At 37.6% G+C, this 27,254-nt stretch overlaps 3 protein-coding genes across 5 annotated transcripts; all 3 read left to right on the top strand.

Moving 5' to 3' along the window:
• Positions 1 to 2,710: 2,710 nt before the first annotated feature.
• On the top strand, positions 2,711 to 7,734 carry LOC116256435 (light-inducible protein CPRF2-like). Its single transcript, XM_031632798.2, has 6 exons — positions 2,711 to 3,099; positions 4,520 to 4,613; positions 5,841 to 6,045; positions 6,461 to 6,536; positions 6,637 to 6,762; positions 7,131 to 7,734. The coding sequence occupies exons 1-6, from the start codon at positions 2,791 to 2,793 to the stop codon at positions 7,476 to 7,478; spliced, it is 1,158 nt and encodes a 385-aa protein (XP_031488658.1). The 5' UTR covers positions 2,711 to 2,790; the 3' UTR covers positions 7,479 to 7,734.
• Positions 7,735 to 8,631: 897 nt separating this feature from the next.
• Positions 8,632 to 11,778, top strand: LOC116255628 (pentatricopeptide repeat-containing protein At1g08070, chloroplastic-like). The gene has a single exon (XM_031631500.2). It carries the CDS (start codon positions 8,835 to 8,837, stop codon positions 11,061 to 11,063), a length of 2,229 nt encoding a protein of 742 aa, XP_031487360.1. The 5' UTR covers positions 8,632 to 8,834; the 3' UTR covers positions 11,064 to 11,778.
• A 2,493-nt stretch (positions 11,779 to 14,271) lies between these two features.
• LOC116255857 (acylamino-acid-releasing enzyme 2) lies at positions 14,272 to 26,260 on the top strand. 3 transcript variants are annotated; one of them, XM_031631938.2, is made up of 19 exons: positions 14,272 to 14,429; positions 15,843 to 16,051; positions 16,291 to 16,600; positions 16,777 to 16,998; positions 17,088 to 17,321; positions 17,427 to 17,501; positions 18,733 to 18,868; positions 19,552 to 19,703; positions 19,800 to 19,882; positions 19,959 to 20,086; positions 20,256 to 20,334; positions 21,170 to 21,368; positions 23,189 to 23,249; positions 23,372 to 23,494; positions 23,823 to 24,020; positions 24,506 to 24,574; positions 24,738 to 24,814; positions 24,912 to 24,994; positions 25,857 to 26,260. In XM_031631938.2, the coding sequence occupies exons 1-18, from the start codon at positions 14,308 to 14,310 to the stop codon at positions 24,973 to 24,975; spliced, it is 2,541 nt and encodes an 846-aa protein (XP_031487798.1). In that variant the 5' UTR covers positions 14,272 to 14,307; the 3' UTR covers positions 24,976 to 24,994; positions 25,857 to 26,260. The 3 variants fall into 3 exon arrangements, with proteins under 3 accessions (XP_031487798.1, XP_031487797.1, XP_049934165.1); XM_031631937.2 differs by having other exon boundaries at positions 17,088 to 17,339; XM_050078208.1 differs by lacking the exon at positions 15,843 to 16,051 and having other exon boundaries at positions 14,291 to 14,429; positions 17,088 to 17,339.
• Positions 26,261 to 27,254: the final 994 nt, after the last annotated feature.

The raw sequence follows: 27,254 nt of genomic DNA, 5'->3' as shown, positions 1-27,254 counted from the left end.
GAGTTTGCCGCGCCGCACGGTCCGAAAGAGTCGGCTCGTGACACTACCAAACTATGGAGAGAACAAGGGAACCATTATGTTTGGGAGAACAAGTTTTTGGCATCCATCGCTTAATGTGACTATGATTCAGATGTTCTAGATTTGAGGATTTGGATGTTTCAAAATTAGCATTTAAATCAGATTTTGAACCCCATCCAATTATTTAAAAATTAGCAACTAAATTGGATTGTTAAAAATCAAATTTGAATTCACTTCAGGCTTAGAAAAGTTAGATTCTGATTTGATTTGGATTTTTGAATTTAAAAATCGAATTCGAATACAATATCATTTGCATCTATGTATGAAATTGAATACATGAACATAATAAAATCAAATACGTAAAATAATGCATTTAATTCGGATTCAATCCATTGACAGAAGGGAATGGTTGGACTTAACTGCCAATGAGGTCCACTACGCTGCAGCTTTGGTCGAAAAATGAAAGGTTTTTCTAAGTTTGGCAGTTGGACTCTCTCTCTCTCTCTCTCTCTTCTTCCTATCTTTTTGCCCTTCGCCCACTCAATTCTAATATCATTTGGTGCCCAAATGGGTGGAGTCACGTGCACATGCTTGCTGCCCACACTTTTAAAGCGATCTTTGTGGCTATGAAAAATTTGGAATTTATCACATTATTTTGATAGATTTTCATTTTAACTGCTGCCCTTTTCTGCCTCCTAATTGAGGTTCAACTTTTTTTTTCTTTCTAATTTTTTGATGTAATGCATTAAAGATTTTAGGGAAGCAGTACCATTTCGGGCTATGGAATGAAAATAAGGTTGAATTGGTCTTTTAAAAGTAAATTACAGGCTATGGAATGATCAACTTAGTTCCCCAAGAGGTTTCGCTTTTACCAACTTCAATAAATATATATATATATATATATATATATATATATATATATGCTAGAAAAATAACTGAAGCAATTTGATTTTCACGGCACCGGAAAATGATTTCAGTGGGATTGATAAATTTAAGCTTCTTAAATGAAAATATGAGGAACCCATGTGACGCTATAATAAAATATGAGATCTTAAACTTAAAATTCTGGATATCATAAAATAAAGTGGACCCCGGTCCAAAATAAAAGAATGCTTGTAGTTCTTGTCAGATCTTCAACCATCGGATCTTGTTAGGCAACTTTCTTTTCTTTTTTGCAAATTGTCATAAAATAAGTAGCAATTCAAACAGGTTAGATCCTAGAGTGCTCCACCCACTTGGAGCTGGATTTGGATTGGACGTAGTAACATTTACCTGTCGAAGATCCGATTGGTTGGCAACCTCAAACAAAAGTATTGTGCCTTTTCTTAATAAATGTGGTAAAAATAATAGTAGTGCGATTCCATATATGTTATTCCAAAATTTCATATCATATAAAATTTGTTACACATTATTGTTATTATTAAAGTGCTGGAAACGGAAGGCTTATGACCCACCAACCACCTTTGTCTTAATTAGATTTTTAGTTTGTATAAGGCCGACAAAAAGATTTTTAGTTTGTATAAGGCCGTCAAAAAGATGAAAAAGTTTACAGATCGGAATCGAAGGCCTCGGCCATTATATATAAGTAAAGTCGAGATCATTATCCTTGTTTATCTTTCTCGTGATGTACTAATTTTCCAAGCGAATACATTGCGATATTTCTTTATTCACAAACATTCTTTATACACTCGTTTTCTCAAACTACCTTTGCGCTCCGTTCGGTGGTTTGAAGGCTTGCAGCAATCAGGTTCTTGCCGCGCAGCATGAGCCGAAGTTGTCATCTCGTGTCATAAGAGGTATCCTTTAACACATTCAATTTACCAGATTCATATCCAAATGAATTTCAGATCCACACTTTTTAACATAAAACTTTAAATCTATGGTTTTTAACATGAAAACTCTATGCTAATGAGGATTTCTTAAAACAACTCAACCTTAGACTCACAATCTGAATCCGAGACTGATCGAACTTTTAAATCCAATTCAAATACCAAAAAAATTCACAAGCCGATACCAAACTAACCTTTAGAAATACACAAATTATTCTGAATTGCTCTATGATATGTTAAAAACCGACTTTCAAAGTATACACATATTGGGTGCAGAAAAATTTTAGCTAGTCATATTGATGCATATTGTTGTGTCAAATATTTATTTAAAATCGAATTCTATCAACTGTTATTTCTTAAAAAACCAAATCTGATCCGATTTCTTGAAGATATGCTAACTTTATCATTTAATTTCTAAATTGGTTCAACAAATCTAGTTCCGATCCGTTGACAGAAATAATAAGTTGGTTGGATTTTTTCATAAACGCTTGACATCTTTTTTAACTTAAAAATAAAAAAAGGTGGGTCGGTACCCCGATGACGAAGAATCTAGTCAGCAACTGTCACATTTTCAAAGCAATCTGACATCCTCGGCTTCATTCCGTCCAATAGATCATGGAAGCCTAACTACCGTCCATCGTAAAAGTGAACGGCCAAGATTTCAGATCGTCCCATGGAACGTGATTTGGCGGGTTGGTATCATCTGCTCACATGGTGGACCCCACGGCGGGGTCTCCCACGATTTTCCCCGTCCTAATCCGTTTAGGGGGACGTTGGTGTCATTTTGGGAATAGATAATAGACATTTGGGAAAGTTGCAGATATATAACATGGTGATCGTTTTCACCGTTGCGCTTTCTGAATAGAGAGAGAGAGAGAGAGAGAGAGAGAGGGAGGGGTGGGAAAGAGAGAGAGAATTGGATAGGGTTTAGGCTGCGGAGGAGATGGCAGATTCCTTCTGGGCGGCTTCTTCCCATGCGGGAAGCTCAAGCGAGTTGGGCAGGAACACCTCGGAATGGGCGTTCCAGAGGCACCTTCACAGCAACGCCTCTATCTCGTTCCCGTCGTCTTCTTCCCCGGAGATCAATAACTTCGATGGACGGGGCGGAGGCGGAGACTCAAATAGCTTCGTCGGAAGTGTTTTTGGGAGCAAGAAAAACGCTTCGACGCTGCCCCATGTCGATTCAGCCAATTATCAGGCCCTTCTGAAGCAGCGTCTTGATCTTGCTTGCGCGGCAGTCGCCATGGCTCGAGTATGGCTTGTTTGTTTGTTTGTTTTGTTCTCCTTCTCAGAATAAGGTTCTTTTGTTTGGCGCGAGTGGGTCCCGATAAGTTGCTTGCCTTCTGAAACTTTGTTCAGTTTTGTGGTTCTTTTTGTTTTGAGCCGTTTGTGTGCATGTTGGTTAACGAGATGTGGTGCTTTGACAGATGTTTCTCGTTTTGGGATCTGACATGGAGGTGTTTAATTTCTTCTGTTGTTTAAGAATCACCATATAATAAAAGCGCGCATCGTATCTTAGTTTATCTGAGGCGATGTAACAAAACTACTTCAGGTGCTTCACCGCTTTATCCTTCTCTTTTTGGATAATGCAGATTTGTCAAAGTTGTAACCATTATTTTTTTAATCAAATAATCTGAAACCTGTATAATACATTTTTTCGTAGCTGGTGTTGAAACTATATGCTAGAGAGAATGTGAAAAATAGATTTGTGTTTGTGCAAGTGTCTTCTGTATTACCTGTGGTCCTCCTATTTCCATAAATCTTGAGTAGAATCATTATAAACTATGTTGATTTTGAAAATCATAGATGATCCATCTATTTTGCTTCGTTGTAATACAACAGCCACAATGACATATAAATGGTGGCACCATGTCTGTTTACAGCTGATATCCTCCCTATATTGCGTTATTCATCCTGTCCTGGCTGATTATTTATTTGCTGCATTTTCAGCTTCTGCGGTACCTGTTTACAGTTTCACAATCTAGTTCATCCATCTATAGTTTTATAATTGTGTCCTTTCTTTTGACTACCTGAGACATTTAATTCCCTTCTGACATGGGTATGTTTATAACTGCAAGGCCAAAAACACCAATGAAAGAGTTACGATATTATTATTATTACTCATAAGAATGCATTAATATTATTGTTATATCTCAGTTCAGTCCGTCTTACAATGACGACTGATGCATCTCCTGGTTATGCATGCAAAGTTTTTTCTGTATTCAAAAAGGCCCTGTTGGGACGACCTTCCTCCAATCATCTCCTTCCCTTGAGTGGGTCTATCTCAAAGACACTTAAAGTTGGGATCGTAGCCTTCTCAGATACTTTAGTTGAGCATCAAAAATCCATCTCTCGGTGGCATGTCATGTTTCTTCCTGCCTATGTCCGGTTTCCACATGCTAGGCTTCCAACCGTTGTCTAAATAACAAAGGATGGAACCTTCTCTCTCAACCATGTTCTTATTTTCCTGAATTTTTAATTACATTTGTATGTTAAAGGATGTTCTCCATGTCTGACCCAAGTAATTTGGAGCATGCTTCATGCTTTGGGTACCCAGTGATCCAATTGATTGAACTTATTGCAGCTTATGTCTCTTGGCAACTCTATTGCCTACTTGTGATCATTTATCCATGAGCAACATGGCTGATAAAATTCTCTCACCATGTTCACAGGCATCAGGTGTAAAATCACATCTTCCTCCTCTGGCTGATAATGGGCACCACAGTTCTGAAAGATCCGAGTTATGTTCTCACTCATCTAATAAAGGTAAATTTTTTTGTCTCATGAGTAGTTGGTCTCATCTGGAAGTAGTTGTTTTTAGTCATTTTTAGTTGTGCACTATTCAGGGTCATGTAGGTTCTGTCTCACTCTCTTGGAGCCATACGCACCGGACAAACCTTGACACTCAAATTTGCTTTTGGGGCATCAGAGAAAGTGCTTTTAATGATGTTTCGGATGTAGTAAGATTTGGTAACTATTTGATGGTTTAATGGGGAAAGAAGAGGTTTCAAGAACAAAACAAGAACCCATCTTTCCAGCCTATGCACACAATAAACCTTCTTGTTTGATTCTTGGACTGCGCATATTTTTTTCATATCCTCAAAAGCTGTATATGTTAGGGGGTGCAGATAGTGTAGCCTCAGGTCCTCAGCAGCACCACTACTATGAGAGGGAAAAAACGATGAATTGTTTATTAGATTTTCTGGAAGGTAAGAAAGTAATGGAAAGCAGGAAGAAACTGGTGCTCCTTGCTTGCGTTAACAGTTGGTTTATGTTCTTGTACCCCATGCCTTTTAGGTCCTTTAAATGTGAGGTACTGCTCCCATAAAAGGCTTTATGTTACGATAGTTTGCTGCTTAAACTTAAAATCTATTTGATTAAAGAAAAAGGATAGTTTTTGATCTTATTCATAAATTATTTCTTGTCTTTGTCATCATTTCACATGGATACACAAAGAGATTCATCAAAGCGAATCATCCCATGTCAATATTTGATTGATTGATCTAACTCCTGTTAATTCAAATGCTGGTCAATAGTTGAATAGAGTAGAATGAAATAGCAATGGGCTTCCCCACATCCTACCTAGGGGTTACAGTCTGATGGAAGAGGCATTTTGGTCAAAGATATGCTATGACACTTAGTGCTTCTCAACACTTCAGATGACACATATAAGTGCTCATTCGAAGTGGAGTCATATTATGTTTGCTCAACAATAAGGAGTTCCATATTAATAATCCACTCGATTCTTCAAAAATGCATCGTACCTTCATTGCATCACTTATTGAGCTATGCTAAGATGTATGCAAGGTTCAAAAACTGTTTAGCTGTACAAAGCCTGTGTTCCACTTGGCACTGTACTCTATCTGCGTAAACTCTGGTTGCCCTGTCTTACTTGGGGAACAACTTCTTCCTTTTAAATTATGTAGGTGCCTCTTATGATGTGCTGTTCTGTGCATTTTTCTTTGTTTGTCCTCTCACAGTGAATTTCTGCAGGCCCCTCCAAAGTTGAAGTTAAGGCAGCCGACAGCCCAATTCAGGTTCCATCCATGCCTATTGTTGAGAAAGGTGTAGATGCTTATGTTAAGGCAGCTGGGAGCGGGTCCTCGAAGGATCAATCAGATGATGATGATGATGACCTTGAAGGAGAGTCAGAGATGATTGGGCAAAAGGATACTGCTGATGTTAAGCGCATGCGGAGGTAATAATGTTCTCTAATGTTTATTATTGGCAAATGAAATATGATGACCGACAAGGCTTGCTGCCGCATATGAAACAGCGGAGAACCACTTCTACTATGAGGATCCCACAACAGATCAACAAGCATGTCGTTTAGTTTTTTTTACGTGTAAAAAATATGAAAAAATTCCATCTATGTTTGTTTTGCTTGTACACTTCTTTGTGTTCATATGTCATTTTTCTTGCATGGAAAATATTCATTGCAAGTGTTGTTAACAGCTATCAGACTTTAGCTAGGAGTGTGAACATTGTTGAATTTTTTCTGTCCTTTTCCATTTGGTGGGGCCATGATGGTGAATCTCTTGCAAATGCTAGGAATTGTTGGTTTTCTTTGGACTATGCCACAGCATTTTACTGTTCCACTTCATTTGGTTCAGGATGCTCTCTAATAGAGAGTCTGCAAGGCGCTCCCGGCGAAGGAAACAAGCACATTTAAGTGAACTTGAGACACAGGTCGGTTTAACGTTCCCATTTTACCTGCATTCATCTTCATGCACTTCCATTTCTCTCAACAGCAATGGACTTATTATAACTTTATGCTTGTAATAAATAGGTTGCGCAGTTGAAAGTTGAGAACTCCTCATTGCTGAAGAGATTTACAGATATAAACCACAAGTGCAGTGAGGCTGCTGTGAACAATAGAATCTTAAAAGCAGATGTTGAGACATTGAGAGCCAAGGTGAGCTGCTAGTTCATATGCTACATTCTAGTGATCGTCTTTGTTACTGAAAATCCAACCACATTTTTATTTGCATTTCTTCTTATCTTCGTATATCTATAATTTATAAAGTTCCTTTTGCTTAAAAATGATTTTTGAAAGGGAAAGGATCATGGTATCTTCCAATTTGAATTTACTGTTGTCTTGAGACATTATCCCAGTTGTATCTTGATGTTTCAGTTACTTTTATATTTCTATTGTACGTTGTGGGCATGTTTTCTTCTTTTAGTTACTTTTTCCTGGAAGGCATAACCGAGACAGATATTTGTGCCTGTCTTTGGCTTCCAGTGGACCAGTTGCTAACCACGGTTAAATGGAGCTCATTTTAGGTGAAGATGGCTGAAGAGGCAGTTAAGCGAGTAACTGGAGCTGGCCCTTTTTTCCAGACATTCGATTTTTCATCTCTGAATACACAGTTATCTGGATCTTCATCGCGCGGCACTGCAGAATCCATTGCTCCAACGAGAAACGGGGCACATCATTCCCACCCACCTTCTGATGGAGCAAAAGTGCGCGACAACATTGCCACTGTTAATAGTGGAGTGTATGGCTCCACGAGCAAGGCTGCGTGCAGCTCGTCCTTGCTGCGGGTGGCAAGCCTAGAGCATCTGCAGAAACAAATATCTGGGGGTGGAGACGCCAGCCCCGCTGCCTCAGTTTCATGGAATGCAGGTTAGCAACAACATAAAAGAGCCATATCGTCGCAACCTGTATCAGTACACAGAAACAAACCTGATGGCTGTCCCATCTTCAATGAACTGAAATTATATATATATATATATGACTTCTCAATTACTTGTAATTGTTTCTGGCTAATTTAACCATGTGCATACGCTCGAAAGATTTGAAATTGTTACATTTAAAAACAACTGGACAATGTTGATGTGTAGATTTAAAATTTGTAAAATAAATTTATGAATGGTCTTAAATTTATCTGCTGATAAACTTGTTTTACACATTGGATTTTCCTTATATTTTGAATGTTCGTAAAATTGGACCTCATGAATACATTTATACCATTGCACAAGACTGCAAGAGTGAAACAGGCAGCAAATTAGCATGAGAGAAAGAGCCTCTTAGAGTCTTAGTTGATCGCCTCCTGGCAGCAGGTGCATCACACGGCAAAGCACCACCTGCTGAGATGTCGCAAAGAGTCTCTTTCTTGGTGGCCAAGAACACTGATCAAATGATGCCAGCAATCTCCTTTTCTCAATGATTGGACTGGGATTCATCAACAGTAACTTCAGGCTCTTTTATCTTCATCCTTGGTTTTCTTGACAATCATATAGATGAATGTAAATGTTATTAAATATATATTCAAACAAAAATCATTGAAAACATGATGGGTAGATGGTTCTACTTGAGATTTGATCTAAAGTCAAGTTTTCATGATTTTTTTATGTATATATTTACAAACTATATATATATATAGAGTTCGGCGACTTGGCGTGTTGAATATCTAAAAAGAAAAAATTTATCAGACCTGTCGAATGTCGATGGCTCTTTTTAGATGGGTGCACCGCTTGTCATGAGTTCATTGGGTTGATAGGCTTTATTCAAGCCAAATTCAAGCGTCGAAATCTACATTTTACCGTACAAAAATGAGGGGTTTGGCGGCCTTGATAACGTTTGGGAGTTTTTCCAGAACAAAATAAAAAAATTAAGTTAAAATTGCAACTAATTTTTTTCCGAAAATAATAATTTACGTTACCAAACGTGACACAAAGCTTGATTGGTAAAAATGAGTTCTTCAAAAAAATATCCAGGAAGGAAAAAAAAAAGTTAATTGATAATCAAGCATGAAAGTGGCCTGCAGGTGAACGCTTTGAACTGAACCGCAGCGACAGGATAAACGTTGCGAGCACAGTCGTGTTTGGGAGTGCGATTCTTTGCATGCCCAAGCTGCAAACGTCTATTCTTCTCGAACCATCCATTAATGAAATCGCTTTCGATACTTCAGCTTGGTCGATTTCACCGGCTGCTCCTGGTAAGGCCAAAACGAAGCTTCTGCAAGCACTCAATTTCTTCCTCGAATGCTCTACTCCTGCAGACCAAACCCTGCCGCCCATTGCCCGATCTTTTCACACTTGAAACAATGCACTCAGTTCCACGCGCAGATGATTGTGAATGGTGTTCTTTTTCCTTCTTCACTTGCCAATCTTCTAGCCTTCCTGGTAGACCCTGATCATGGCGATTATAGTTATGGGCTTCTTCTGTTTAGACAAGTTCAAAATGCTAGCAGCACCTACTTGTGGAATACGATTATACGAGGTTCGTCCAGGAACGGAAGGCCGACTACATCGATTGATCTGTATGGCGAGCTCAGGGTGAAGGGCCTTCGTCCCGACTCACACACATTCTCCTTCCTGTTCAAGGCTTGTGCTCTGGCCTTGGACTTACAGTTTGGGAAGAGGGGACATGGTGAAGCCATTCGCTTTGGCTTCGAGTCGGATACCTTCATTGCGGATTCTTTGATCCATATGTATTCAGTATTTGGTCGTCTTGATGATGCCAAGAGAGTCTTTGATGGGATGGTTGCTAAAAGTGTTGCATCTTGGACTTCATTAGTGGGCGTGTATGCTAAGGTTGGTTTGGTTGACGATGCTCGGCGACTGTTTGATGAAATGCCTGAGAGGAATGTCGTTTCATGGACCACCATGATACGGGGGTATTCTGAGTGCAATCGAGAAATGGAGGCTATGTTTTGCTTTAGAGAGATGATGTCAGTGGGTGTTAAGCCGGATTCTGTTGCTCTTTTATCACTGCTGCGTATGTGCGCTCGTTTGCAAAATTTGGACCTCGGAAAATGGGTTCATCAGTTTGCGTATAAAGAAGGCATAGAAATGAATGATCGCTTGGCTGTTTCTGTAATAGATATGTATTCAAAGTGTGAAGATGTTTACTCTGCAAGAAGAGTGTTTAATGACATGCCTCGAAAGAACTTGGTTGCTTGCAATTCCATCATAGATGGATATTGCAAAGAGGGTAAGGTGGAAGATGCACGCCTGCTTTTCGACCAGATGCCAACTAAAGATCTCATCTCATTCAATTCGATGATAGCGGGTCACGTACAATCTGGTCAGTACAAGGAAGCATGGACTCTGTTCTGCGATCTGCGTGTGACGAATTTGAAACCAGACAGTTATACGATGGTTAGCTTACTCTCTGCTTGTGCAAACATGGGTGCCCTTGACGCGGGAAAAATCATCCACTCATTCATCATAGTTAATTTGATCGAAACAGATGTGTTCTTGGGAACTTCGCTGTTGGATATGTATGCCAAATGCGGGAGGATACATGAAGCTATGCTTGTCTTTGGTTCCATGACCCAGAAGGATGTGTTGGCATGGACGGCGATCATTTCAGGACTTGCAATGCATGGCAGACCCAAGACTGCACTTGATCACTTTGCTAAGATGCAGAGAGCAGGTATCAAGCCAAATGATATCACACTTGTTGGTGTTTTAACCGCCTGTAGTCATGGAGGACTTGTTGAGGAAGGTCGTCTGCATTTTAAACAGATGCAAGATACTTATCTGTTGACACCAAAAGTTGAGCACTATGGTTGCATGGTTGATCTTCTTGGCCGTGCTGGACGCCTGAAGGAGGCAGAAGAGCTAATAACCAGTATGCCAATGGAGCCTGATGCCATAATTTGGGCTTCCCTGTTGGCTGCCTGTAGAACACACAATAATGTTTTCTTAGCAGAGATGGCAGCAAAGAAGCTGCTAGACTTGGAACCTCACAAAGATGCTATTTATGTGATCTTGTACAATATATATGCAAGCATGGGGAAATGGTATGATGCTTCAAAAACCAGAGAGAGGATGGAAAATGCAGGGATCAAGAAGGAATGTGGCCGTAGCTCGATCATGGTGCATGGTGGAGTGCATGAGTTCATCGCTGGGGATAAAACTCATCCTCGATTTGAACAAATCCAGGCGATGATCAGTGAAATATCAAGGCAGCTGATGGTTGCTGGCTATGTTCCGATAACGTCGGATGTTCTTCTTGACATTGATGATGAAGAAAAGGAACATGCCCTGTTCTTTCACAGCGAGAAGATGGCTGTTGCCTTCGGGCTTATAAGTCTACCTGCCAATGTGCCTATTCACATCATGAAGAACCTGAGGGTCTGCCGCGATTGCCATTCAGCTCTCAAAAGCATTGCTAAGGTTTACAACAGAGAGATCATCATCAGAGATCGCAGCAGATTTCATCACTTCAGAGGTGGCCTGTGTTCATGCAATGATTATTGGTGAACAAGTTCAACAAGCGCTACTCATATAAATCAACAATAAACAAGTCCAATTCAACCTCAGGGTGCAGTTGTTCCTGAAATCAATGACACCCTTTCAAACCGGGGCAAAAAAAGTTCACCTTTGCCCTTAATGCGAAGGGAAAACCTTCCAATGAGAGGGAATTCAAGTTATTTTCCTCACCTTCCTACAATATTTATTTTTTTTTCACCTGCTCCCCTCCACGCAGAAAAGATCTGGTTTTTCCTTTCAGAGCGAGCTCCACCCTCCTCTCCGTGCAGTAAAGCTTTATGTTTCCAAAGCTTCGCTAGAACTACGTCTTTGCATCTCCATCCAGTAGGCTTGGTGAGTAGGTGGGACATTTTTCACTTTGGTTGAAGAAAGTTTTCCTCTTCACTGCCTTTTCGAACACGGGATGCTTTTATCTATGATAATCTCACTTTCTTTGTCATTTTTATATGAAGAAGCGAGAAGAAAAAAGGGTTATAAGGGCCCTTCGACAATGTGCCGGTAATAAACCGTTCCACGATTGTCATTTTCAATTTTTTATTTCTTTCTGCCATGGTGGTATGATCCATGATAGAGGGCAGCTGGATGGTTTTTCCTGTCGTCAAACACAACGGACAGGAGAAATCTTCTTCCCAAGGTAGGTAGTGCTAATACAGGTTGAAAGAATATGAGTACTGCGCTGCTCTCAAATACAATTTTATTTTGTAAATCATTCTCAAGTACTTTATTCTGTTAATGAAAAAAACAATGCTTACCTTCGGTAGTGCTCATAATTCAGGAACCTGCTAGTAAACAAAGAAAATTTCCAGTGTATGGATTACATAACATTAAGAGATTAATTTGTTACATTAATTACCAAAAAAAATTCTAAAAGCTTACTTTAATGTAGGGGTGAAGCTTAAATTGATTAGAAACTTTTAAAAGACATTTGGCAACAGGAACATTAAGTTTTTTGAAACACAGTATTCCAATGATGTAGTCATTAATTGGGAACATATACTAGGAACACAGCATACCTGTTACCAAACACCCTTTTAGAGTTCCAGCCCGATATTAAGGACAGTGCTGTTGATGTCTCATCCCCGTCCCAGTGCACCTGAGAAAAACATGCCATTTCAAATTAGTGGGTGAAGTTAAATTAGTAATTCTCTAACAAAAAAGCAATAACCAATTGACACCTGCTGCCGGGTTGTAGAGAACTAGCATAAATGGGTTGAAAAGAACAAAATATCAGCTTAAATGAGTCACAGTTGAAACAAGAAAAAAGAGAAAAAAAAAATACCATTCAACCTCAATCTAATACTTATTTATATCTATCTTTGATTTTTATGCAAATTCAAATCATGTTTGAAAAAACGTTACTATTATATGTAAACTTAAACCTAAATTGAAGGCAGACTACAGTATTTTATGCCTTAAGTGCACGATAATACACAACATATTACTTCCCACCCTGCTATGCATCACGACATGAAGTGGCTTCTTCCAAGCTAACCCAGGCCTAGCAACGAGCTGTTCTCTCCAGTCTCGTTTGTATCGGTGTAGATACCATATTCTTGATTAATGCTACATTTAAGTCAATATTATGCTGGATGCTGGATGTTGCTGGATACAAAAAATTGAAAAATCTGATCTAAAAATAGTTGTCATATTAGTGGTAACTACGGTGTATAGTGCAATAATGGTTTGTGGTACTTTTAGCGATGGTTTGTGATACTTTTTAGCCACCGACTTTGATTTTTAGCCATCTGGTAACATTTGGCATCCAACAAATTTGAATATATACACACACACATACACATATGCATAAACACATGGAATCTAAGTAAACTAAGTTTTATTTAAAAAATAATAAGCAGGCAAAAGAGTGAGAGACAAAGTAGACTATGCACGCTTCAAGTGGTTTAGTGCAATCAAGCATTCAAGGCAGATCACACTTAATGTCAAAGGTTCGAATGTCATGGTCATTGTCATGCTCATGTTGTTTTTTTAAACTGCAAACGGTAGCAAACATGACACCAAATTAAAAGATGAATGATAGGTCCAACCACGCCCTGAAACACAAAATAGAACCTTAGAGACATAAAGATACAGCCAAATATGGGCAGTTAAACTACGGTGCAGCGGGGATGTGGCCAATACAAACAACACTGATTCTGTTCGTTTGGTACGATTGATGTCAGTCCAAATGGCAATAACATAAGATTCCCATCAACTATCCTGGGGAATGGTCCCTTCCTACGTAATTTAACAGTTTTTGTATATGCGATGTCTTCGAGGAGACACTCAAAGACCCTCAATTATTGAAGGGAATCTCGTCTATCTACTGCTCCACATAATGCAATGATATTTAGTCCGCCTTTACCGTCACCATGTTCATTCATTGCACAAAAGCTGTGGAATTGCTCTTTCAAAGATTATTTATTGTACAAGTTTCTTCTCAATGCGATTTTTACAGTTTAAGATCTAAGACCAACTGTTGAGCGATTTTAAGTGGGTGTACGAATAGGATTTTAGGAGAGTTGAAAGTCTATAGTAATTCTAGGTTACATGAGTTAAAAAAATATATTATTTACAACGTGTTCAAGTGATCTTAAGTTTTCTTCCAACAAAATTGCATTGGTACAATTACGATGTTGACAAATTCAGAACAGCTTATATTTAAGTTCTGATTAACCTGTGTATAATGTTTAGAGAAAGAGAGAGAGAAAAAAAAAGGAGGGGTGGCTGAGGATGAGACAAGGCCTAGTCTACTTAACCTCTACAATGGTGCTCCAAATCTCAAGATAACACTTAACACCATCATCAGGATAGCACATTCCAATCCTTTTAACCGAGGGACAAAAGATGACAGGGAAATAGAGTTGAAAATCGACCTATACTTTGTCCCGATGAAACTTTCCTTCAATGTAGGGACCAAGAAATGGATGCTTCAGATTATTTGAATTGTAATACAAGATTATCAATCTTATACAATTTTCCAGATTTCAACTTCTTTCTGCAGTAATAGCAAAAGTTTATGCTCCCTGAAGAAATTAGCTTGAGAACAATTGGCTATTTTTCAGCACTTTACTTGTATGAAGTTGAGATAATAAGAAAAGAATTCTGGCATTTTTATATAATTGGCGAAAAAAGAGCCTTCGTATCCCATCCAATTGGTAACTGTATTCTATTATTGTGATACGCTCTCGGTGACAGGTACGAAGACTGTATCTTATCCTGCGTTAGAAGCCCACCCATGCCTGCATTGTTGAACGGACTCGCATTGGCGAAAACTCTCTCTCCACCCTTCTCACTCGTTTCTCCACTTGCTAACTCTTTGTCCATAGACAGAGTTTCTATCTCTCGATCACCTTGCAGGTGACCAAAAAGAAAAAGGCCTACCCATTTATTTTCGTGCATCGGGTTCCTTTTTACTTCATCTTGTTTTTCAGTTTATTCTGCTATTATTTTGGCATTTTTACATGCTTGACCGATTTCATGAGTTGGGCAGCAAGGGATTCTATTCTTTGGCTTCCTTTTTATTATTTGAACGGTATTTTGTGACGTAGCTTTGATGATGCTGGTGTAAGAATTTCCTGTTCAATACGTTGGGAGCGTGTTGGCGGGATTGAATCTTGAAAAGTCCTGGCGCCTTTTTAGGAAGTGAAGGAGAGGTGGTCCAAAAATAATAGGTCTTGGTTGTTTCCTTGTTGGGTGATCAGTTGGTTGTTACTTGTTTGATGGTTACTTGTATATGAAAGAACATGGTTTTTTGTGAAAACTCAGTGTTCGTTTGTTGGAAAAGAAGGTAAAACCAAGGATAAGGTTGTGCTAGCTTTGTGATGTGTTAATTTCTGAAGCGTGCAATGAAAAACCAGGAACGATGTGAATCTGTGATTATGCGAGCGAAACGAGAGACAATTGCAGGGGTGAAAAAATGCGTGCGATTCTCTGTATCTGTGATCTCTAAACTGGGAAAACGTGCACAATATATCCAAAAAGGTAAATGAGTTATTGGCTGATCATATATATCTCTTGGACCCAAAGGCAAGGAATGTTAGTGTTAAGGATGTTGCTACATCCTTATAGATGAGAATCTACGAGAGTAAGAGGCAAACAGAATATGGCGCTACAGGAGTAAAGATTGATACAGTATTTTTCTCCGCATTTATTATCCTCAAGCTGTCCTTGTCTGTTAAGTTCCCATATAAGGAAATGTGCATTCCATGTGTTGGTAAGAAGTAAAGATATGGACTAATATGACATCTTAACGCTCAGTGGAGGGTGTGTCAACATGCTAATTCATACAGTCTGTATCATGCTTGCACTTGATAAGTAGGTTACTTCACTAGTAAGAGATTGAATGGGCCAAAAAGTTGAGAACAGCTCTGGCTAGAACGGATATAGATAACAACACAGTTTTTATCATTTATTTGTGCGTAGCAATTAATTCATTTTCACTCCCTATTGTAACAATTATTATGAATGTGGAAGAAAATGCTGTCTGCTGATGGCCAGGGGTCGTCATGATATTTCATGGTTGTTGTGCAAGAAATTCTTATTGTAACTTTTCACCAAATAAGCATCTGTTGGAAAATGTATTGCTCATCACTTAACGTGCCTCTGATACAATAATGAATGAACTTTTCGGAATTTGGAAACTGACAAATTGATAACTTCTTAGTTCTCTAGAATTACACCACAGTTTTACAGATTTATAATTAGAATGAACGATGTCAGAAAAATGGACTTGGAAGCGATCTTTTAGATTTTCTGCTGATGCACATGCAGGCTCCTTTTTCAACCACTTTTAGTCACAAGTAGGACAAAATTTTCAGCCTTGTCAATGATGGAAGCATGTGAAAGTGTCGTCACAAGAGGCTCTAAACACAACCCTGATAAGCACTTCGATGAAGATTACAGAGACCAAGCTAAGTTGCTTCAGGAGTTCTGCAATATGTCAACTGTTGATAAGGCCTGGATTTTCAATTCTTGTAATGGTATGTCATTGCAGCCTTTATTGATAATCTGTGTGTACTAATGGCTGATTATCATGCTTTAGGCAATCCTATTTTGTTGTTTACTTGTTTATGGAGATCATTTCTGTCTCATGCTTTGATATAATCTTGTATGTTTTATGTGTGATGGTGGATGTTGAATTGAGTGTTGTACTTCAAAGGGCTCAAATATAGCGAGACTTAACTTTCAGTAATGATTTATTTTGGTGGTGTATTTGTAGGGACTGGTTCATGGGCAATGTTCTATTTGAGCCAAACAAATCTTTTAGCAAACAAGAGAACTAAGTACATTCTGTCCTCCTACATTTCAAAAGAAGAAAGCCACTCTCTAACCTTCCAATGCACTCCTTTTCCCTTTGAACTGGTGGATGTATCAACAGTTGTCCCTTCACCATCAGGTTCAAAGCTTCTCATAGTTCGAAATGGTCAAAATGGATCTGCAGTACAACTTGAAATCTGGAGCTCTTGTCATATGCAAAAGGATATACATATCCCAGTATCTGTTCATGGTCCATTATATACAGATGGATGGTAATTTTCTGTTTGTTATTGAAATATTAAGTAGATTTTTGTTCTGCTGGTTTGGCTTTAGATACCTATAAAAAAGGACATGCATGACAGATTGTCAATAACATATCTTTTTTATCTAAATTCAGTTTGACAGAGCAGGGTCATATGTTATCTGAAACTGTGTTTTGATCTTACAGGTTTGAAGGTATTAGTTGGAGCGATGATGAACAATTTATTGCCTATGTTGCTGAAGCACCTTCCTCACTTAAGCCCATGTTCAATAGTTTTGGCATTAAAGAAGGACCTTCAGATGAAAAGAACATTAACAGCTGGAAAGGTCAGGGGGACTGGGAGGAGCAGTGGGGTGAATCATACTCTGGAAAAGGGAAACCCTCACTTTTTGTTGTTAACGTCGACAGGTCTGTGCATGTTTCCCTTACCTTGAATATGTATTGACGAATAGACAACCATATGGTTCATTTGATGCCTTTCTTTATTATTGTCACAGTGGAGAAGCTCAAGCTGTAGAAGGCATCCCAGAGTCCCTTTCTGTTGGGCAAGTTGTATGGGCACCTCTATCTCCTGATGATGGGCAACAGACGTTGGTTTTTGTTGGATGGTCTGATATTAATGTTCCTCACCGTGTTGCACGAAAGCTTGGGATAAAATACTGTTACAACAGGCCATGTTCTTTGTATGCAGTCAGGGCTCCTGTTTTTGAACCCAAGGAACCACACTCAAAGTCATTTATCTTACAAAGGCATCACTTTTCTCGTCTATATATTGAAATTTTATTTCTAAGTGATTGCAGCATTTATTCCAACTTTTAAAAATTTATTTTCGACAGAGATGAAGGTCATGAGAGTGCATCAGCCATCAACCTGACAGGAGATACACAGAGTGCCTACTTCCCTTGTTTCACGTAATTTTATCTTCTCTAATTTGTAAAGTGTTTTAGACTGTCCTTGTTTATGACTTGCTTGATCAGATCGACAATGATTGCATTTTATTTTTATTTTTATTTGTATTCCTTTCCTTTCATTTAGACTTGGGTGGTAATCGTAAGTGAACAATGATAACTGTGCATTATCTTAGATGCTTAATGACCAGGATTATTTAGTAATATATTTCAATAAGTATCTTATGTCACAATTGTGGAGTATATGAGTATATTATATGAATAGAGTGGCAAAGTTGGTAGTCATCATACAGATTATAAGTTGTAACACCACTTATTTGAGAGTGTTGTTTACAGCCTCTATTTTGGGGAACCGTGTTGAACTATTTTGAGGAGCCGTGTTGCTTCTCGCTTATCTCTATGTTGTGTGGCTTTCGATTAAACTGTTTTTCCTCAAAGTGAACCAAGATATCTCAAGTATGCCCTATGCGGTGTCTTTCTCCAACTTGCTTGTTGTCGTCAGGGAAAGATTAGGGACACAGTTTAACTTGGTAGTCAACAAGACTAAGAGGGTTTGTGAAGAGTGCTAAACTGAAAAGCCAGATCAAGTACCAACACTGCTTGCATCCTTGATCTTTTCCATGGTATTAACCTTGTAAGGCATGCTGGATGGGGCTCACCTGGGTTTTTCTCTTAAGGAGAGGCTCCACTGAGCGGTCTGGGCGTTGAAGCATCCCTTTTCATCAGAAATTAAAAAGAAAACTTGGTAAATCAGCGAGCTAGTACAGTTCTCTGCTGTCAGCCAGGACAGCTGGGGTGACTACAGGAAGTCTTGATGGGCTTTTCCCTTTGAAGTACTCCAAGTCTAGCATTAAAACTGAAACTGATCTTACAGAGAGGATGTTAGATCAAGTCTTCTTGCTGTTACCTTTTTTGTTTATGAACTAATGACTGAGTAGTTCATTTTGAAGGATAAGATTATTGGTTTCCATATGATTCTATCTTACCTAGTTATTCTTTTCTTGGTCTTCTTTCCAAAAGTGAAGCAGTTTTACTATTTCTTTGCATATGTCACCCCAGCTGCTTACATCGTATCTTTGAGCCTTTGACTGTTATATAACTTTGGAGTCCTTGTCTTCGGATGCAGCCATTCTGTTGCCAATTTTCAAAAGACAGTGTCCTTTTCATGTATGATTCATTGATTTGGAATTGTTAGTATGTAAAATTAACCGATGTGATTTATGTGGCAAAAAAGTCCAGATGGAAGGTTCCTTTTGTTTGTATCGGCAAAAAGTGCTGTGGAGTCTGGGGCTCATTGTGCGACCAATTCTTTGCACAGAATGAATTGGTCCAGTACCAGAAAACCAGATTTGGCAAACATTATTGATCTGGTACGTGCATTCTCTGTTTCTGCAACTCTTGAGGTATTATGTTACAAACGAATGGTATTTTTATGACTGAATATCACACACTATGGTGTGCCGTAGGAACCTTCTAAGTAAATATGATGTAAACATTTTTGGAAGTAGCTTCATTAATGTACCATTGAAGGGGTAATCTATTCTTGGACCTCATTTTGGTGGCTTGCTCCTCCTTGATGGCTGTTAATGAAGAATCTCTCACTGCTTTAACTCTCTGTCTCTTCTTGCTTTGAACTGATTTCCTAACTTAAAATTGGTCAATCTTGTAAGATTAGACACCTAGATAGCCATGTGTAAATCCTAGTCAGCGTGTTAGTGGTGGTTACCCTTTTCATCAGGCCTAGTGAGACAATGCATCTCTTGCATCTAGTTCGCATGGAGGCAAAACTGTTAAGTATAAAGGATGTGGTTCTAGTTAACACATGTTTTGCAAATATGCAGTCACATTCAATGGCCAAATATGTCATGCGGGGCCTTCCATTGCTATTTTGACCATTTTTTGTAGTTTTCATTTCTATGTTGAGATGTATGCAGAGTTATTCCTGGGATTGTTACTGACTGTCCTTCATTTCTTGTTTTTGTAACTTTTCATTCTGTCCCTTTTTCTTATTCTGTCCTAAGTTTGTCACATACTCACCATAAAAATTTTGTAGGTCCCAGTTGTAATGCATGCAGATGTTGGTTCCTTCCCAGGACTTTATTGTGATAGTATCATCGCAAAACCATGGCTTTCTGATGGATCTACCTTGATACTCTCTTCTGTTTGGGGTAGCACTGAAGTACTAATTTCAGTAGATGTATTAAGGTGATCAGTAGATTTTTTCTCTTTTTTCTTTTTTCTGATTGCATGAGTGCTACTACCTCTCAAGTATCACTAATCAATCTGTCTGATGCAACTCAGTGGCAAGTTATCGAGGATTAGCCCCCACAATTCTGACTCTTCATGGAATCTTCTTGCAGTTGATGGTGGCATTGTCCTTGCGGGTAAATTTCTTTACTGCATAATATTGCTCTTCTAAGTTATTTATGCAACTCTGATTTCACACATTTTGGCAACAAGTTTCCAGTAACCCGGTTAGTCCCCCTCAAATCAAGTATGGGTGCTTTCTTGATCGAAAGGAGAACGAAACAAGTTCGGAATGGGATTGGCAGGACATATCATTGCCAAAGTTGGCCTACTCAGAAAAGGTAACCGTTATGAAAAGTGAAAAGATAATCTTTACAATATATATTAATTTGCTGCTTCCAAAAAGGGTGGCATTCTTACCATTGGACTTTTATATTTTTCTTTTTTACTTTTCCAGTAGCTTTCTGCCAACAATTTCTATTGTTCAGTGACTTGATCGGTCTTCAACAGGTCAAGTCAATGCTGTCATTGCTTCAGTTCAACATATTGAAAATTGATGTTCCTGATTTGTCAGGAAATCTTACTACTGGTAAGTTTCGAACTGAATATCTCTATTCAAAGGAAAGAAAAAAACATTTTTTCCTCTTTAATGTCTGATAATGCAATTGCTAACAGTCTTTATGTGGTAAATTTCTGGATATGCTAAACTTGTTCTTGAATTCCAATATGTATATTCATATTCTGTAGTAACATTTATATTATTATTCTGGAATAGAAGAATGATATACAATGTGGCAGATACAGGAAAGCCATGTACTGCAATAAAAAAGATATACTGTTTTATGGCTATGATGTGTCATAGCCATTGCATTCCTATCTTAAAAGAACTTTAACTACATGTACAGGAGCATTAGAGGATCTGCTTTCCATACGGAGGATACTGTCTTATGTTCAGCAGGGTGCTGGAATGATATAAATCTTTCTTATTGGTTGGTATATGTGATCACCATTGCGCACGATCACTTTGTACAACTTGTGATGTTTTGATGTCTAATCAATTGCTATTGTGACTTACAAGATGTTTTGCATCCTATGGGGTTTTTTCAGCTAATTCACTTTTCCTTTTTCCCTTCACTTGATAATGTCACACTTCTCGCGCTGACTGACTCAATTGTCATTATTGTTCGCTTTTAAGCAGAATGTGAGTTGGTTTGCTGCAAAATCTTGTTGGTGACAATAAAATCAAAGGATATATGTCTATGTGTACATATATATGTGTTTCTTTTTGTTAACCGTTTGAGCTCAAATTGTGCGGCTTGTTTCTACATGTTTAGGACTGAAACAATAATGGTTGTACTAGTTAAAACAAACGAGATCACCAAATGGGTTCTTAAATATCATTGTATTTCTAAAATTTCTTGCAGGTGCAAAACAACCCTTTGAGGCAATTTTCATCCATTCCAACTCTCAAGGCTCAAGTAACAAAGGGGAGAAAGAAAATGGATTAAGCCCACTCATAGTAGTTATTCATGGAGGACCACATTCAGTTTCATTGGCCAGTTATTCCAAGTCCCTTGCATTCCTTGCTTCTTTGGGTTTCAGCTTGCTTGTGGTGAACTACAGGTGACAAACAACTGCCTATTTCTTCTATTCACACCTGGGCTTATTGTGTTCATGCATATGTTGTCAACGGCTTGCCTATGCTCATCAAGGTCCTCAACCTTGGCTGGTCACCTACGCTAGCTGTTCAAGTGACCCACCACTTAATAATGCCAAGAACATCACCCAGGACGTCTAGGCTCACTTAGATACTTGATAGCCTATGAATTTTTCTTTTAAAACTGGAGTTTTCTTCTTTATCTTTCTTTTTTCTTCTTTTGCGACAAATTTTCCCTTTTCTTCTTGTATTTTTGTGCAGTTCTTTTCTTCACCCAATTAAAATATTAGTATGTACTTGTAAGCGCTTTTCTTTGCTATATAATTTGTAAAATTTGATTATTCAACTTCATTAAATTTGAATTTTCAAACATTTAGTTATGCTTATTATCGTGTTATGAAATGATTAATATGTTTGTTATCATGTATCAATTGCTTTATTGTTGTAAGTTGACACTTTGTAGGTTTGAGAAATGCTTCAGCTTCATTGTATTGCATTATTTGTTTCTCTTTTTTGGACCACCTAATGTGCCTAGTTGCATAGGCTCTAGGCTCATTAACCACCTATGTGTTCTGCCTAATACTTTTGTGTTTTGACAACGTATTCCATATATAAATAAATAAATAAATAAATAAATAATATATATATATATATATACACACACACACACTTCGGCTCTTGGCTCTATATGCTGTTAACAATATAGTTTGGCCCGATATACGTTCTTCTTTTGTCATTGTTCATAATAACCTCTTCCTTTTGATTTGATACCTAAAAATATAGGTAATTATATTTAATAGCCCTCTGATACATTTTCTTTTATTGCCATAGCTAACTCTTTGACCTGTTGTTGTCTTCCAACTTTTCTCAAAGTCCTAAATCTAAATGTAATCAATGCCATGCCATCTTGACTTTATTTTGTCATGCTTGATACCAACCATTGAAAATAAGATCAGCTTAATCCACGTGCTGACTAAACATAATCACTGGGATATTCATTTTGTTGAATAGAATTGCTGGATTTTGTGTAGGTAAAGTGGTTATCTGTAGCAAACTTTCTTTCCCTTCCTCAATTTTCCTTTTATTATTCAGCTTCAGTGAAACCTTACTAGAAAGCATAGTCACACAAAACATGTTTTTCCAAAAAAAAAAAAAAGCGTATTAAAGATGCAAAAAATAAGTCAGCTGAAAAAGGGCAAAACATAAAACACCAAAACAGAAAAAAAAGAGACGAAATATGTTTTTCTCTTTTTTCACTTTTTTTTCAAACTTTGGAAATTTTTTTACTTTTTTTTTATATTTTTTTCATTTTTGCATTTTTTTGCATTTTTTACTAGCATATTTTAACTTTCATGTTGATCTTTTTTTTTTAAAAAAAATTTGCTAAGATTTTCTCAAAACAACTCAACCATATTATACCTGAAAAAAATCTCACCGTTTAAGACCCCTAAACAAAATTGTTGACTATTCTAGAAAGTTAAATTTGGATAGACAATGTTGCAACTAGTCTATGCTCAAAAACAGTACCTTGGGTTCAATAGCAAAATGACTATGATCTTCATGACATTTCTTCTAGTTTTAGTTTATTAACTTCAGGACAGGATTGTAATTTTAGTGTTTGAATGCTTGCTGAATAAGGTCATGAGATTGTGCTTTAGTGTCGAAGTTTTGATAGATTACTATACCTTGCACAATCTCTGTTCTTTTAACTTTTCTCTCTGTCTCTCCATTTTACACCAGCTTCGTTCTTGCTTAAAGAAGTTTATGGTGAGTTTTTATTTTCCAGAGGTTCATTAGGATTTGGAGAGGAAGCGCTGCAATCCCTTCCAGGCAAAATTGGAAGTCAGGTGTTTTTTTCATTTTTCATTCTTTTTTTTGGGAAATATTCTTGCTCAGCAGTATCGGGTGATCCTATTTTCAGATTCTTGACAAGCTAATCATGTCATATACCTTTCATGCTTGTGAATAGGATGTGAAGGATGTTTTGACAGCAATAGATCATGTTGTCAATAAAGGGTATGCAGACCCATCTAAAATATTTGTTCTTGGAGGTTCACATGGTGGGTTTTTGACATCTCATTTGATTGGCCAGGTGATAACTCTTCTGAATTTCCTTATCCGAACCTGTTGATCCTTTTTTTTTTAAAATAGGTTTCTCACAAGTAACGAGGTTTTGTTGCAACCTTTGGTTGCGATCATTGGATAATCCATCGTTCTTTGTGAAGTAATCTTCTTTGAGGTTTCATTTGAAATAAGTACACACTTAAATCCTGATTGAAGTGTAGAACTTAAATCAACATTTTCCATTGAAGTGCAAAATAATCCATTTCCCAATTGACATTGAGCTTATTTTTCATTTTTCCATAAAAGCCTGATACATTTGCTGGATAGTGAGCTTATTTTGCTTTTTCTTTCTATAGGAGCCTGATAAATTTGTTGCAGCTGCGGTCAGAAACCCTGTCTGTAACATTGCATCGATGGTTGGGACAACAGATATTCCTGACTGGTGTTATTTTGAAGCATATGGGAGTGAAGGGAAAAATTTGTTCACGGAAGCACCTTCAGTTGAGCACTTAGAAGTCTTCTATAAAAAATCTCCTATTTCCTATGTCTCAAAGGTATAGTGGCCAAATTTACTGTTTGTTTATCCTTATCTTAGAATGATTTGTATTAATTATAGTGCATCCCAATAATAAACTTTATGTTTATATTATTAAGCATTTAACATATATTTTGTTCTCTTGGTTCTTGATGTTGACAAAGATATTATACGAGTGCTTGACTGATAAGGCACTATATGATGTTCTTTTAGGATAGTTATGTAAATTTTTATGCCCTTAAGGAAGCTAGCCCGATGGTCCTTTGCTAAACCCTTCCAGAAAAGCATACAAATTTGAGATTGAGGTATATGCATAACATATTGTGAGAAGATAAGTCTGAAAAACGAATGTATGGCTGCACAGAAACAAATTACTGAGAATTTGTAGTATGATGAATTTGAGAAGAGTTATTTTAAATTGGGTCTCTTTTGCTTACTTTTATCTGTAATGGCTATGCTTAACTGCTTGTTACAGTTAAACCTTTATTTTGATGCAAATTTCAGGTGAAATCACCGGTCCTCTTCCTTTTAGGTGCCCAGGATCTTCGAGTTCCAGTCTCAAATGGCCTACAAGTATGATAGCATGTTCATTAACTTCATTTACATTTCTACATTATTTTCTTCAGCTTATTGCTGCTGCTTCATTTGACCACAAAATTTTGTAGTTCTGCTAATTTTGGTTCATGACACTAACTATCAAGTTTTTTCACTTGAATGTTCTCTAAATATGATAAAGTTTGCAAGAGCACTGAGGGAAAAGGGGGTGAAAGTCAAAATTGTTATGTTTCCTAATGATATTCACCCAATTGAAAGGTCTCTCTCTCTCTCTCTCTCTCTCTCTTTCATGCTGCCTGCTTTAAGTTTGAAGCCTGCAGCCCAGGTTGAAGATCTAAAATTTATTTTTCTGCAGACCACAGTCTGACTTTGAAAGTTTTCTTAATATTGGAGTTTGGTTCAAAAACTACTGCAGCTGACCGGCATTACGAGTGACAGGTAGTTTCTGTTTTTCCTCCCATGCAAGATCAGATTCGATCATGCGATTAGTTAGCGCAATAGCTTTGGAATAGAGGAGATGTAACAAGCAACAACTTAGCCTACCACCTAGGTTCTATAATGGGCAATATTTTGGAAAAAGGATACGGAAATGCAAGATTTGATTTGATGAACTTTTGATAATTAGCAGCACTTTCTTTTTCTGTTGTGAAAGGTTGAAGACAGTGGCAGAGCCAGAAATTTTTGGCTATTGGGCACTGTTATAGAAATTCTGATTTCTGAAGGGGCACAACATATATAAATAAGTAAATAATTGTAAGAAATCTATGTAAAATTATGTAAAAATAAATGAAAATTTTGTTGCTGGTGTGGGCAACTGCCCATGCCAGCCTATATGTAGCTATGCTACTGGTTGAAGAATCACTGGCTCGGAAATCACATTGTGATTCTAACCTGTGATTGATGGTCACATGACCTTGTGCTTGTTAGTTACATTGTGCAATCACAAGCTATTGTTACTATTCTCATTTTTTTTTGTGTATCATGTTTTTCACTGCTCATGATGAAGAATTTGATAAGCTTGTGAAGCTTCAATGATGGAGGCAAAGTGATTGAAAAGATAAATAAACTGAACAACGTTCAAGGCAAAAACATGTCTTTTCCATTGACTTTTGTTGATGAATGCGTTCTGATTTCATAGTTACTGGTGCCTATTGATGATTGGCTTTTTTGATTAAAAATTATCCTAGAGTCGTAATGCTGCTGAGGATGACGACGAAAGTAGGGACATACACATTGTTATTTTGTACCATAATTCTTTAATCACATGATAACATCTCAGTTCCATTTTCTCTTTCATCAGGTGGGTGATACTCGAAAGAGTTGGCATGGAGAAGGAATGAATGTACCACTATTCCTGGGAAAGTTTAGTATCAATTATTGGAATTGTTGATTCCAAGGAACTGTGGTTGTGGTACTACATTATTCTATATGTACATTTGGACTTTTTCAAGCTCATATATATACTGGAAACTACACAGGCGCATTCCTGATGATAGAGAGATGCGTCCTAAACATGGTGCACTGTTGCATGATAAATACGGTGGAAGCTAAGTAGGTGGCCCTAGTTATCTATGCCTTGATCTATGTGAATGTGAAGGTCTTAAATCCGACTCTTTACCAGGTGAATGAGGCTCTTGTTGGTTTACTCTTTTCTTGTGGGCTATTAAATACAATTGGTATCTACATTCTGAATCTGAACAATAATTATAGATTGGCTTTACATAAACACGTTTGTGAAGGCTGGGATTGCTTCCTTCCTATGCAGAATGCTATCCAAGCGTTGTAACTTTGGAAAAGATGATTTTGATTGTGTTGGAAGCATTCCCCCGGTGGTTAGGCACACCCGGGTGATTTCTTTTGTTATGTGACTATGCTGAAGCATGGCCATGGCATGTTGTGTTCCTGTGCAAGGGTAAGAATGGGCATCTGGATATGGGCCACTTTTCTTTCTGAAAAGTAGGAATTGAAAAAGTCGTTATCAGCAACCAAAGCGCACCCCACACACACACACACAATATATATATATATATATATATATATATATATATATATATATATATATATATATATATATATATAGCCACCAGGCCCTTAATATACTAGGCTATGCCATCAATTCTAAGGAGATCAAACAACAGAGGTTAAATTGCAAATATCAAAGCTAATTTTGTTAAGAATTTAAATACCCTTCAAAAGAGATAAGGGGTTGCATTTAAGAAAATTAGTTTATTTCCCTTTCTCTTTCTCTCTCCTCATTTGAAAGCCATTTTAGACTCTTCAAAAAACAACTTATATATTTGGAACTTAATCTCTATCGTTTAATTGATCACCCTGATGATCACCATCAACGTCTAAGGGTCAACGTCTAAGGGTCTAGTAGCTGTTTGCTTTTCTACGTATGGATGTGTATGTGTCTAACTGCTAGATGGCTAAAAAAATCAAATGTCACTCAAAAATCAGTTCAATAGGAGCATCAGTGACAACTTATGATGTAGCAACAGTTCATGGTACTTTTAGAAATAGTTTATGGTGTTTTTAATAATAAAATTTAGTTTTTAACCATCCAACAATATTTGGCATCCAGTAGATTTGATCTTTCCACATATACATGCACGTGCAGACAGAGTGAGAGAGGGAGTGTGTGTGGACTTCCTAATTTATCTTGCTTCAGGGACTCAATTTTTAAGCTTTATGAGTA

This window comes from Nymphaea colorata, chromosome 6, assembly GCF_008831285.2.
Source record: "Nymphaea colorata isolate Beijing-Zhang1983 chromosome 6, ASM883128v2, whole genome shotgun sequence".
Lineage (NCBI taxonomy): Eukaryota > Viridiplantae > Streptophyta > Magnoliopsida > Nymphaeales > Nymphaeaceae > Nymphaea > Nymphaea colorata.
Note: the sequence above shows the minus strand (reverse complement) of the source record. Positions and strands in the feature narration are given on the sequence as shown.

Coding starts and splice junctions, on each gene's coding strand:
- LOC116256435 (XM_031632798.2), top strand. CDS start 2,791: ATGGCAGATTCCTTCTGGGCGGCTTCTTCCCATGCGGGAAGCTCAAGC. Junction 4,614..5,840: donor TTCTCACTCATCTAATAAAG/GTAAATTTTTTT, acceptor GAATTTCTGCAG/GCCCCTCCAAAGTTGAAGTT. Junction 6,537..6,636: donor TAAGTGAACTTGAGACACAG/GTCGGTTTAACG, acceptor TGTAATAAATAG/GTTGCGCAGTTGAAAGTTGA.
- LOC116255628 (XM_031631500.2), top strand. CDS start 8,835: ATGCTCTACTCCTGCAGACCAAACCCTGCCGCCCATTGCCCGATCTTT.
- LOC116255857 (XM_031631937.2), top strand. CDS start 14,308: ATGCCTGCATTGTTGAACGGACTCGCATTGGCGAAAACTCTCTCTCCA. Junction 16,999..17,087: donor TTTGTTGTTAACGTCGACAG/GTCTGTGCATGT, acceptor TTATTGTCACAG/TGGAGAAGCTCAAGCTGTAG. Junction 20,335..21,169: donor GTCAGGAAATCTTACTACTG/GTAAGTTTCGAA, acceptor AATTTCTTGCAG/GTGCAAAACAACCCTTTGAG.